This window comes from Fusarium solani (assembly GCF_023522795.1).
Source record: "Fusarium solani strain SB1 chromosome Unknown bctg00000011, whole genome shotgun sequence".
Taxonomy (NCBI): Eukaryota; Fungi; Ascomycota; class Sordariomycetes; order Hypocreales; family Nectriaceae; genus Fusarium; species Fusarium solani.
This window is the reverse complement of record NW_027072149.1, coordinates 2115275-2128262: the sequence shown is the minus strand read 5'-3', so window position 1 is coordinate 2128262 and position 12988 is coordinate 2115275. Positions and strand designations below refer to the sequence as shown.

General features: G+C 51.0%; 4 protein-coding genes across 4 annotated transcripts; 2 read left to right on the top strand and 2 right to left on the bottom strand.

Annotated features, from left to right (window-relative positions):
• Window positions 1–4198: 4198 nt before the first annotated feature.
• On the top strand, window positions 4199–5841 carry MRS44_015807 (uncharacterized protein; the record flags this gene model as incomplete). The annotated part of the gene is made up of 3 exons (XM_046278708.2): window positions 4199–4831; window positions 4879–5711; window positions 5769–5841. The coding sequence occupies 3 exons, from the start codon at window positions 4199–4201 to the stop codon at window positions 5839–5841; spliced, it is 1539 nt and encodes a 512-aa protein (XP_046130045.2).
• A 9-nt stretch (window positions 5842–5850) lies between these two features.
• Window positions 5851–7769, bottom strand: MRS44_015806 (uncharacterized protein; the record flags this gene model as incomplete). The annotated part of the gene is made up of 9 exons (XM_046278709.2): window positions 5851–6165; window positions 6216–6579; window positions 6634–6959; window positions 7010–7214; window positions 7260–7308; window positions 7355–7483; window positions 7532–7585; window positions 7631–7640; window positions 7692–7769. 9 exons carry the CDS (start codon window positions 7767–7769, stop codon window positions 5851–5853), a joined length of 1530 nt encoding a protein of 509 aa, XP_046130046.2.
• Window positions 7770–8689: 920 nt separating this feature from the next.
• Window positions 8690–10644, bottom strand: MRS44_015805 (uncharacterized protein; the record flags this gene model as incomplete). Its single annotated transcript, XM_065619357.1, has 8 exons — window positions 8690–8912; window positions 8966–9205; window positions 9277–9564; window positions 9621–9732; window positions 9785–9959; window positions 10011–10157; window positions 10207–10477; window positions 10532–10644. 8 exons carry the CDS (start codon window positions 10642–10644, stop codon window positions 8690–8692), a joined length of 1569 nt encoding a protein of 522 aa, XP_065475429.1.
• A 1261-nt stretch (window positions 10645–11905) lies between these two features.
• MRS44_015804 (uncharacterized protein) lies at window positions 11906–12658 on the top strand (the record flags this gene model as incomplete). The annotated part of the gene is made up of 1 exon (XM_046271141.2): window positions 11906–12658. The coding sequence occupies one exon, from the start codon at window positions 11906–11908 to the stop codon at window positions 12656–12658; it is 753 nt and encodes a 250-aa protein (XP_046130048.2).
• Between the last annotated feature and the right edge of the window lie 330 nt (window positions 12659–12988).

Genomic DNA, 12988 nt, shown 5'->3' with positions numbered 1-12988 from the left:
TGGGATCCTCGACGTCGTCTGGAACATCCCACTCATCAGCGCCATGTAGGTCACCGGCTTCATCGTTCTCAGGAGAAGGGGTGGATGCGTTGCTGGCCATGGATTGCGGTGTCGCCATGTCTGTTGCGGCGGTGCGGCCGTTCAGGCCATAGAACTCCATTGTCCACCCTCGGCCGCGGTCTCCAAAGACTCTCAATAGGGCAAAGAAGTATTGTTTCTCTTCCTCTCGACATTTTGCCTGGTACTGGGCCTCCTCGTGTTCGACACTCTTTAGATCAGGACCCATCTCTACCAGTTTCTTGAGCTTCTGTATCGCAAGAACCCGGTCCGTTAGCCAATCAGGCCTGGCGTCCTCTGGTATGCCGCCTGGTAATTTGCCTCCCAAACCGACTTCCCTAAACTCCAAGTCCAGGTCCTTGAGTTTGGCTTGGTCACGTTTTAATTGTTCATCTTGCTCCTTGAATGGCGACTTCTTGGAGCGAAGGTTACGATCGTGTCGTGCTGTGAATTTATTAATTTTTCCCAATCTCGTCATGGCCATGACGTAGTCGCTGGTATCAGCAGTCTCGGCCAGCTTAGCCCCGCTCACATCCATGCCTAGTCGTGTCACACACACATGCCAGCCCCTCAATAAAGCACTCTCCCGTCTGCATCCAATAGTATCCTCCCTGACGCCTGGACAACGAGGCTTTGACTGAAAATGCATTGGAAGCTCAATCTATAACGCGGGAGTTGCCAAGTGAAAACCACTCTATCCAAAACACAAGCACTATAAAACGAAGTTGTAACCATGCGCAGCCCGTCTGGCAGTCTTCATTGCGGGATGGCATATTGCCACCCGACGTTACCGAGTGGTAATTCCGTTGCCCTAACAAAATCCAAAACCCTTGCTTTCCTAATGTGAGGCGACGTGACAAACCGCGCAACAAACCTGGCAACAAAGTTGTTTGAGAGAACAAACCGACTGAGAAAGTAATACAGCCCACTCGCCCACGTCTGCAACCTTGTAACCAACGCCGACTGTTTGTAGTCCTTCTCAACAGCCTCTGTTCTGTCGTTCTGGTACTTTTCAAACACCTTCGTAAGACTGGCGGTGTCAGTCTTCCCGTCTGCAACGGCTTGGTGCAGCCCATTACACAACACGACGACATCCTGGATCCCGTTGTTGAGGCCCAAGCCGGCGTTGGGCGTAAACTTGTGACAGGCATCTCCCGTGAGGACGATGCGTCGGTAGCTCCAGTGTTTTAGGATGCCTTCGCCGAGATCCGACATGCCCCATGTGAATCGCTCTTTGACGACGTCCTTGACTTTGAGGGTCTCGGTGACTGGGAACTCGGCTAGCTTGGCTGCCACCTCCTCGACTTCCTTCTCTGAATATGATCGCAGGGCAGTTGTTGGTTCAGACTTGTCATAGTAGAATCCAGCCCCTTTCGCGGCCAGTGAGGTACATTGCCGATTGGTCCTTGCTTGTTGTCTCAAAGTTGGCTCCCGGCTCGGAAGGACGCGGGAAGCTGGCCCACAGACACTTGTACACGGATGTGAACGGCTCCTTTGGGTCCCAGTCACGATGGGGCTTTTCAGAAAGGGCAATATCTCTCATGAAATTGCGAGTGATGCTGTGCACGCCGTCGGCGCCCAGGACGATGGAGCCCTCGTAGATGCTGCCATCGTCGGAAATTACGCGCACACCCTCGCCGCTTGAGTCGATGGCGATGATCTTCTTGTTGAGGAAATACTTTGACTTGGCTTCCTCTGGCAGATTGTCGTATAGAACTTGGACGAGTTGGGCACGGTGAAATGCGACCAGCCCAACACCATGACTGCGAAAGTTAGCGCGGTTCACCGAGATAGACATCTGAATGACACACTTTTGCTTCAGAAGCTGGAGCTCTGTACCCGTTTTGAACTGATATCCATTCAAGAGGAAGCCCTTCGTATTGAGCAACTCTTCTCCAATTTCCATCAGTTTCTCATAGAGGCCAAGTTGGTGCATCACCCTCATGTTATGTGGTGCAAGGACCAGGGCTGCTCCAAGATCAAGGACAACATTCTCACGACGCTCCAGGACAACAAAGTCGATACCAGCCTTGTAGAGGACATGAGCTGCCACCAAACCAACTGGACCGCCCCCTACAATGACGACCTTGAAGTTCGAGACAGCCATTAAGAAAATTGACGTTTCGTGAGTGTGGGATCTCGGCGAATGACAAAGTTGTTAGAGACGCGATGATGTGATTGAGGGCCAAGATAGCGTCACACACTAACGGTCGACATTTTCACTGAGCGTCCTCCATCACCTTTTTATCTCCGAATCTTGTCCGGGAAAAGTCGCTATCTCTAAGAAAAAAATCATCCGATTTGGACGATAATTATCGTGTTGTACAGATGTCGTCAGAAGCGTTATTACAGGGAACCCTTTGCATCGCCTCCATCCAAGCACCAGACACATTGAAGGACCATCAGTGGCTCCACTGCCAAGAAATCAGGCGCTGCATCACTGGCTGTAAATCATACAGAATGCTGAGAATAACGGCGGAGATCAGGCCCTGCTTTCTCTGTCGTGGCACGCCCGTTAATCGACAACTTTACGCAGAGTGAGTCAACTACCCACACTCAGCGTGGACCATGGCAAATGCGATGGGTGCTGATCTTCACTCGGCAATTGAGCTCCACTCAACGCCTTTGGTCCCCAGAGACGTGGTATGGCTCGGGATGGATGCGGAAAAGGCTTGTATACCTGTATGCATTGCTCGAGAGGCCATGTGGCCCGTGGAGTCCCTAACGGAAAGCCGAACTTGGACAAGAGCAAGTACTGGCTTGGAGGCTCGCGGCAACTTCCATGTTGCACATTTACTACACTTGAGCGAATTGGAGGATAGTCTCCGGGACGGTGACATGCCCAGTTTGTGGATCCGGGCCGGATCCGGTCTGGTCAACGCCACCCCCGGGATAGGAACGCAGAGGCTATTTAGACCAACGTCTGGATTAACCTTCATACCGACCGGAATGGCTGACTCAAATGGGGGGCTTGGTATGGCGATCGACGCCATTGAGACTGCGAGTAGGGGTCCTCTTGCCAAGGTTGGGGATTCTTCCGTCAAGCATTGCCCCTTGAGAGCCGCTTCCTTGAACACTTGAGATCTTGCTTAGAGGTTATGTTGACTGCTATACACTTTTTTCCAGATGTTACTCGTCAAAAGGTTGTTTCAGACAAAAGAGTCACGCAAAAGATGCACATGACACAGCATGCTTAACTAGAGTACTAGAGGTGGCTGGTTGCAGCTGTAAGCTATCATGTTAGTCCCGGAAAGTGTAGATTTAAGCATCTTTGGGAGGAAATAGACTTCCTCCATCATTCTATCGATCTTGAGAGTCGCCATGAGCTAGGAACTGTACTAACCCTCACGATATTTCCCTTGGAACGCCCAGTGACAGCGAGTTTAGGTCTAGAAAGAAATCAAATGATCATGCGCAGGACGAATGGAGGAGAGGATGGTTAACATACTCATCGCAATAACTGTTCAGTGAGCTCAGAATGCCCATTACTAGAATCCTAGGAGGTTGATGAAGAAGTCTGATCCAAGGACTAAGTCAAGCGAACCCTTGGATGGGAGGCTTCTGTGTTATTTCTCCCCGTCTTGTTCGAAAAGACCTGCTCCCTTGAGAGCCGCGGAAACTACCGACGCTGTTGCGCTCCGCGGTAATCTCGAGAACTGTGGCATAGGATAGCGCTAAGAGCATGCCTGGAAGTGACAGACCCTGGGCTGTGCAAGTCGGGTTTGATCGTACGATTCTGGTGGCAGTGAAGCCTTAACACAGATGCAGAGGGCTGCGGGATCACCCGTCTGCTTTTGGGTCGAGTGCTAGAAGCCTCAAGCGAATAGCATTGAGGGAGGATGAGTTTTAGCATTACAAGGCCTGAAATTCGGACTTGACAAGTCACATTTCGATAGTCTGGCACTAGCATCAAGTCCAAGGCGAAAGATGTGCCGGGCGCCTGGACCAGCGACGACCGTTCCAAGGGGACGAGGCGGTTGAGTTCTCGAAGCGTCCAGGCCGTGCTGTCTTTGAATCACTGGACAACTCATATATATTCAACATCAAGTTCCTATCGTTTGAGTCAGTCCCAGCTCAAGCAATCAATACATCGCTACAAACCAACCAATCTTCATAACAACTGCACTACACACCTTCTGCAATGACCCTTACTTTTATTACCATCTTTTGGTTCACCGTCCGCCTTGCTCAAGCTGGCCTGCTCAAGCGAGACCCCGTCGTCAACTGGGCTTCTGTCGCCAGCTCTCGCGGTGACAAATTGCCCGACTTTAGCTACTGCGGCTATCGTAACTCGGACTCGGCCCTTCCGACCATCGGTAACGGGAACACCGTCCTTGCCCTTCCGACGAAGGCGACCGATGATATTGGCCCCTCTCTTCAGCAGGCCATCAATCAAGCATGGCAAAACGGTGGAGGCACTGTTCGCATCCCAGCGGGCAAGTTCTACATGACGGCCGGCATCCAGTTGTACAGCAATGTCATCGTCAGGGGCACCGGCGAGAAAGACACAACTATCGTTCTTAAGAGAAAACCTACCAGGCCCGTTTTCACGCTTGGGAGGTTCGGTATTGCCCCTAAGGCGGATTTTGGATACAGGTCTAGGATCACCAATAGCTATGTGCCAGTCCGGGCTTCCACGGTCACAGTCAAAGATGCCTCTGGGTTCGTGGTCGGTCAGACTGTCTACATCGCTCGAGCTGTGACGGAGTCTTGGGTCAGGACGAATGGAATGAGTGACTTGGTGAAGAACGGTAACCACCAAGAATGGATATCGGTAAGGTCTTTGAGCTTGAAGACAAGACAATGCTAACCAGATGGCAGGTGGGAACTCAGATCATGGCGCCAAACATCATCAAGACCATTAGTGGCAACACAATCACGTTCAAGATCCCCCTCACGGATAACCTCAATTCGGTGTACATGAAAGCCGAAGTCCGGGCTTACACCCCGCCGGAGCCAACTTCAGAGATGGGGGTTGCGAACCTCCAGATAGAAGCTGGCGCAGATACTTGCTCTGGGACTCGGCTCGACTACACAACTTGCAACTACGCTGCAGTCAGGTTTGCATCTTGGACGGTTGATAGTTGGGCTAGTGGATTGAACTTAACTGGCTTCAACAAGTTCTTTGAGATTCAGAGAGACGCAGCTAGGATCACCATCCAGGACACCATCATGAATCGAAACAAGGACATTGAGGGAACATCTCTGCCTTCTGACATTGTGCTCAGGGGCAGCCAGGTTCTCATCCAAGACCTTGCCCAAGTTGGGCTTGACACAGCCAGATCTTATACGGTCTCCACTGATTCTTTCACCCCGGGACCCAATGCCGTCACCCGCTACGAGACAGATTCCGGTGACCAGAAGTTCGAACCTTTTGAGCGATGGTCCACCGGGTTGCTGGCCGAAGACTCTTCGGCGCCAACCAAGTTCGGGAACAGAGGCACCACGGGCCGGGGCTGGGCCGTGAACGCTGGTGTCGGCTGGAACTTGCGAAGCGACGTCACCTTTGAGTCTCCTCCGCTGGGGATCAACTGGTGTGTTGGCTGCGGAAGCCCTGGTGACTCGAATGGGAATGCAACCTTGATCCAGTCAGGTAATCAGGTGAAGCCTCGCAGCCTGTTTGCAGCTCAGCTTCAAGCCCGGGGTGTGAATTGGTATGATAGGGGGGGTGATTGATGAGGAGGAGGACTTAATGTTACACTTTCCCGTAGTAACTATGATCCTGAATCCAAGACACTTGGCAGAGATTGCACCCGTGACAACACTTTGGCACCCCTTGTCTGATTGAGGCATCTAAGCCTTCTCCGGCTGTGTCGCCTCAAGATCACTTCCATCACCCTGAGCTTTAACCACTCTCACCTGAGCGGCTTCTCCACCCGGAGACGCCCTGATAACCCTTCTGTGATTAGGATTCAGCCCCATCATAATCCGCGGCTCGTCAAAGAACATCTGGTCAACCTCCTCCAGAGTTCGCCCCGAAGTTTCCACACCAAAGACGTAGGCAACTGGCACAAACAAGGCACAGATGATGGCCCAGATCCAAAAGAAGTTGCCTCCAATGTTGTTGATTCCAATAGGCGTGACCATGACGACGACGAAATTACTGATCTGCGAATTGTTAGCCTCCAATATGCTCGGTCGAAGTGGTGAGGGCTTACCCAGTGGCTGAAGACTCCGATAGCGGTCGCCTTGTTACGAACGCGGAGAGGTTGGATCTCGGCAGAATACGACCACGAAACGGGGAGGAAGCCTAGAACGTAGCAGTCCAGGTACAAGAAGATGAATGCGACCGCAGCGGCAGCGTCAGCGGAGCGTTGGTGTTGGAGAGAACCTGAGATGATGAACAGGCAGACGGCGCAGGCACCTGATGAGAGCATGATTGTGTTTCGGCGGCCGATCTTGTCAATGAAGAAATAGGGCGGTGTTGAGAAGATGGCGCATTGGGTGAAGGCGACGCCGGCGAGGACAAGCGACACGACTTGACTGTATCCGAGGAATGTCTGCAGGATATAGCCCAGGTAGCTGTGATTGTTAGATCAGTTCTTCTAGAACAACCAATGCGTTCTGTTCACTTACTAGCTGAGAGAGTTGATTCCACTCCACTGATTCATCAAATACGGCCCCATACCCAACAAGACGCGCTGAAGATTTCGCGACTTGGTGTTGTTGTGGAATATCTCATGCCAAGCAGCCTCTCCAGCTTCCTCCTCAAGCGCAAGGAACTTGAGAATCTCTGAGAGCTGGCTTTCGACTTCTTCACTGTCGAGTGGCTTGTCCAGAACTCGGGAGATGAGATTACGGGCTTCCTCGACATTGCCGGTCTTGGCCATCCACCGAGGGCTCTCGGGGAGCCATAGACAAAGAACGAGTACCACGAAGGAGAATAGAATCTGACAAGCGATCTAGATGCAGGTTAGAAAAGAAGTCATTCCACACCACATGGTTGTCGTACTGGAAATCGCCACTGCATTGAGCTTTCGGCGTACAGAGTACCCAGGCAGACCCAACTTGCGACGGAGATGCCAACCACAATCAGAGCAGACTGAACTACAAGTAATGATCCGCGATTGTGTGCTGGAAGGGTTTCTGACTGCAAGATGGGAACAGCAACGGTACTAAGGCCGATGCCAATACCAGCGATAATCCGAGCAACGAACCTAGCCCAGTCAGCATTGGACAGGCCATACACGCGCCCAACTCACATTTGGGCGTATGAGTAAGAAGCGGCCTGAATTATTGCGCCGATGATGACTGCGAATATGAGTATTGAGCTGACAACGTTCACTCCATGTCTTACCGATGATGTTGGCATAGATGATGGATCGCTTTCGACCGATTCGTTCACCAAACAAAAAGGCACTAACAGCACCAAATGCACATCCGACATCGTAGATGGCAGTGACCAAACCGCTCATTGTGGAGTTTGCTATCTTTGTTCAGTGCCAGCACGTGCAAGCGATGAGACGTTACTCACGATTTCCAAGCATGTTCTGGAACCGAGTTCCGGCCAGGATGCCACCAAACAACCCTTTGCACTGTCAATAAAAGTCTATCAGAGAATTTAGTATAATACCTTGATCATACTACGAAAGAGTTAGTGTCGGCTCATCTCATAAATTTTCAAGGCCTCTTACTCCGAAAAGCAAAAAGTCAACACCCGACGTCAATAGGATGACGGTCACAAGGGCACGACCCCTAAGCTCAGCAACCATGATGATATCAGTATTCACTCAGATGTCTTTTGCTCTGTCAAAAATCAGAAATATCTATCCAAATAATCTTAAGAAGATCGTCGTCTTTAATACGGCTCGTTCATGCAACCCCACCACATCTGCAGCAACCTTGCTCTGAAGGATTCAGCCTTCGTTTGCGTCATTCGTGTGACAAAGCACGATGTCATGGAACATGTCCGTAGCCGAGATATCTGTAAAACAGGACAGGCGTCGTCATAGGCCACCTGCAAGACCGGTGGAGCTTATCGCGGTTCGCGAATCTAAAGCTTGACAGCACGCCATGTCAACGTTTTGGCTTCCACGTGGGTTTAACCGCGTACTCGGGACAGACAGGTCTAAGAATGGCTAGGTGGCTGGCGGATGTGGTGTTGTGATCGACTGATATTGGTTGGGCTTGACGTCTTGCGGAGCCGCAGTGAGTCAAGGGTTGAGAAACGGCTGGGTTGCATGACTCTTGGGAGGGAGCATATCAGGAGAGCTGATAAAGCGAAGGATTTCCCGTCAGACACTATTTGCTTGGCCCCCAAGTTGCGGTGCTCGCGTATAGACAAGTGGGTATAAACGTCAATGAGCTCTCTACATGACAATGAACTCGTATGAGTCGTGTATTGTCAAAGTACATGTCATCAAAATCAAGGCATCATTAGGGCCCGTCGAGTGGCTGCTGGTCAAAAATTAAACGGTAAGCCTGACATTGCAGTTATGCAGAAGCCGAGTTAAAAAAGTAAATGCCAAGATTGGGGTTCGAACCCAAGAATCTCTCGATACTGTGGACCCATGTTACTGGGAGTAAGCTTAGCTTTCTTAAGCACAGCGCCTTAGACCACTCGGCCACCTTGGCTATTTGGTCGCGAGCAACCTCGTATCCTGCTCCAATACCCGCTGACCCCTAAGATCCCTTAGTTGCACGGGTAGTGCGCAGACTTGCCCTTGCCATTGAGGTTGTTCTCCCAGTTGTTGTGGGCCTCGTCACCGCCGCAGACGGGCAGCCAGACGAGTCCAGGGGCACGGATCTCCATGTCGATGATGTCTGACAGCATGTCGTTGGCGTTGATGTCGGTCTCTTCATCAGGGCGGGGGTTGTTGGTCTGTCCGTTCTTGTACCACCAAGTGTTGAAGGCGCTAAAAAGTCAGTGTTTGAACCGCTGGTATATGGCTAAGTGGATGTTACTCACGCAGTAGTGATGTCTTCCTCAGTGACGCCACCCCACTTGGATCCGTCAAGCTCCTTGATGCCAGGGAGTCTAGTGAAGTCGCGACACTTGAAGCCAGTGAAGAGGTCCTCGTTGACACAGTTGTCCTTTCCTTGGGCTCCCAAAAGATAAAAGACCTCATCAAAGCCATTGTCATCAGAGAAACACCAGTTGGGGGCGTCTCCAGGGACATGGTCCGGTCGGCCTCCATCACTGCACTTCCTGCCTGAGCGTAGCAAGCTGAATCTCAAGTTAGAATGGTGCCCTCGATAGTAGATAGCAAGAATACTCACAATGGCGAAGACTCGGAAGTTCCAACGGCCCACGCGTATGGGATAAGCTGGCCATAGATGGCGCGTCTCGCCTGCTGGTCGATCTCTTCGGCAGTCAGCAGATCCAAGCTTGCGTCAACAAACTTGCCGTCAGCGATAGTCTTCTTCAAAAGATCAAGATTATCGTTGAGGCCGAGAGGGTCGCCGCTGAAGAGGTGTTGGTTGAGAGAGTCGGTTGCCGCGTACCACGCCCTAATCATGTTGCCGACGCGCTCTTCAAGGGTATTCTGGGAGGTGAGCTGCGTGCCCCTGTTTCAATTTGAAGTTAGCAAATGAAGGATATAAAGACTTTCAGGAGGGCATACGCTCTGGTTGCATCTTTGGTGATGGTCACACCCTGACCGATAAGATCCTTAGTCAGACCCTCAACAACAGCAAAGTTGTCGCCATCCTTGATCACGTTCATCTTCTTGAAGACTTATTTAATTGTTAAAAACACGGCACTCAAAGCGTCAGCATGAATTCTCACCTGTTTTCCACATGGGAGCGCCGATGGCAACGTAGCCAAAGCTAATCATGTCCAGGATTAGAGTAAGCCCCATTCCCTCGTTGGGGACAGGGGCAAAGGTCTTGGAAAAATCACCCATCGAGCTCTGGACGTAGCCAGCAGTGCGACCAAGTTGATCATACCAATTCCAGATGACCTATCTAGACGTCAGTGACAGACCAGATTTCGGATGTCCAAGAATGCCCACATTGTTCAGCGAGACGAAAGAGTTGAGTACGAGGTTAGCACCGGGACCATCACTCTCATTCTCGCAATCGGAGTAGTTGTCGCAGCCATTGCGATCGACAAGCTCACGGCACCTCATGCCAGTTGGGCCACCTAGGGCAGCAGAGATCTGCATAAGTCGTGAGCTTGAACTTGTGCATCTTCAAAGGGGGACTTACGAATCTCGGAAAGTCAAGACGCGTACCATCCTTTTCTTCGTCAAAGAACCTCTCGAGGCCATCCCCAGTTGCATCCAACCACTTGTTGATGGCCTCGTCAAAGGTAAAACCAGCCTCAGCTTCTCTCCACCGATCAGTGCCGGGCTTCTCCTCGTTGTTGGCAACGTCGCACGAGAGGCTCTTCCAGTCGACTTCCTTACAGGGACCGCTGGTGCAACCTGCGCCGCAAAACTCGTCGGTCAGACCACAGAACCCTCCCGCGCCACAGCAGCTATGCTTCGATCAGCTTTACACTTCGCTACTGCGTTCAGAGGGGGAAGCATACCTTCCATCAGAGCAAGGCCCATCTAAACACATAGGGCCCAAGACATTGCGTGCTACCCCAGTGCTGGGAAGGATGGTAAGAAGATGAACGAGTGTGTTCTTGAAAGGAGACATTGTTGGTAGCTGGAAGACTTTGGCCTGGCTTGAACCCTCTTAACTCATCAGCACTCTGGTGAGCGTACCTATGGTTTTATATACCCAGTAATCTCGGACTCCGTAGGACGATCGCTCGGACTGAAATGGTTATGCCCCCTCAAAAGATTACCGACTTGTCGCCCTGTTCATATGTCGAAGATCGAGAGAATCGCTTGGTACTCGTACTTTCCCGTCGGACATGCTCAGGAGTGAGAATTGCAACCCTCCGGTAGCGTGATAAAACCGCCATCAGAATCCTTTAACTTGTTTGTTAATTAAGCAACTGCCCACGATGAAGCACGGGACGGAAGCCCAGCCCACCATAGGCCGATGTACCAATGCCTTGCAGGGATGTATGCTTATCCCCAGCGAACACTGCCGGAAACAATTCTGGGGCCAAGACAGCTGGGCTGACAGAATGCTCTATGTGATACAAGTTCTCTCCTATTCAGGGATCTACGACTTCTGTTTCGGGCTACCGAGTGGTCTAAGCCACTGCAACGAAGGATTCATCTCATGAGACTGGGTTCATGCAAACCACAAGTGAAGCTTGAATTATAAAAGGATCCTCTAGGTCCACTCCTAGGGCGAGATTTCCCTAGAAGGATGTGAAACCCTGCGAGGAGAACGGATGCCGCGCTTGTCATGATGGAAGTAAAGTCAAGGATGCCAGTCTTCATGTTTGCTGGGTTGGAGGCGACTTGGACATTCCTGTGAGATTATTTGCATAAGCGATGTCATTGAAATATACTAGCAACGAAAATCTGAGGTGGAGTGTGACCGTGCTCATCTCTAGACGACAAAGATCGGTGAATTCTGCCGGGGAATAGACAATATCCGAAAATACCGACCACAGTCGAACGACATGTCATAGACTGATGGCGAGGGCTGGCTACAATGCAGCCCATGAAGTAACACGGCCATTTTCACATAACGAGTGCTTGCATTTCTCCTCTCCAGGGTCCGGTGATCCCGGTTGGTCAAGTCCGTGCAAGATCGGCCTTGGTCTTTTTCTTCACGGTCCGTCTCGTCAGGCAGATCGTTATACCTCGATAGTACGACGTGGTCTCATAATGGATGAGGATTTTACGTTTAACTTTTCGGGTCAAGCAACGAATACGAAAAAAGAGGAATACGACATGCAGCGTCAACTCATTTACATGTTGAAACGCATTAGGTTTGCTTCGCCTTCATGTAAGAGCAGCCATGAAAAGTTTAACAGGACCTGCTTGTCTATAAGATGCCAGCTTCCCTCTCCCTCACAACATCCGACATCTCCCTATTTTTTTCGGCTCATGCCCTCGAAAACATTCTCCTCCTCCCTTGTTCCATCTCCATGATCGCCCCGAAGCCCGCAACCACAACCAGTCTACCGGGACCCGATTCGCTCACTCCATCGAAAAGATGGGGCTTTGCCGTCTATCGATGCGACTATTCCGATGACGCCCAGTGGAAGAGTTATATGTATCACTTTAAGCATGCGGTAAAGGATGAGCTGAAAGACATCGGTGCTCACTGGAGTATCTGGGGTCGACTGCGCTGGACCGTTATCGAGGACCGCAAAAGCCTCCACAGCGCTTCCAAGGAGGACATTCAGGAGCGGTTCATCTCCTTGAACGAACAAGGTCTAACCATCAAGATGCCGGCCCCTCCTAACGATGGATGGCGAGTCAAACACGAATACGATTCTTGTATTTATGTTGATAAGTGGTGTCTCGACACACTCGATCTACACGAAGCATGGCTCGATAGAGGTGCACCCGGTCCATTTCAACCCGTCATCTGCGCCGTCATTAACAATAGGCACACTCTGGATAATGACGCGAGACTCGAGAGACAACCGATAGACGGCAGCCAGAAGCCTTACACGGGGTGGGTTTACACGCATGTTGGCTGCCTTTCCCAGTTGTGTCCCAGTCTGATTCAACGCCAAACCCTAACACCCCAACTACCGCCGGCGATGGGTAATATGCCCAATCAACATGGTCTTTGACTGCTGTGAGTCAAGGTATCACTTCTTTTGGACCTGCTTGCCCAGAACCAGTCTGGGCTGTGCCAGATATTAGGTAGGGCCCTCCCTTCTTCCAGGCATATTCGGGTGATGGAGCAATACGAAGTCGGGTTTGATGCGTATGAGGATGCTAAACGACGGTGTTTGTCCACAACTTCAGACTCTCAGGGAGAAGTTACTATCCCGTGAGTTTGTTAGGTACGAATGCCAAGGAGCATTACAAGACCTAAAAAGAAGTCGAGAAAAAGGAAGAAAAAAAGAAAAGGAAGAAACAAGATATGATTTGTTTCTCCTTGTACGGATACCCTTACG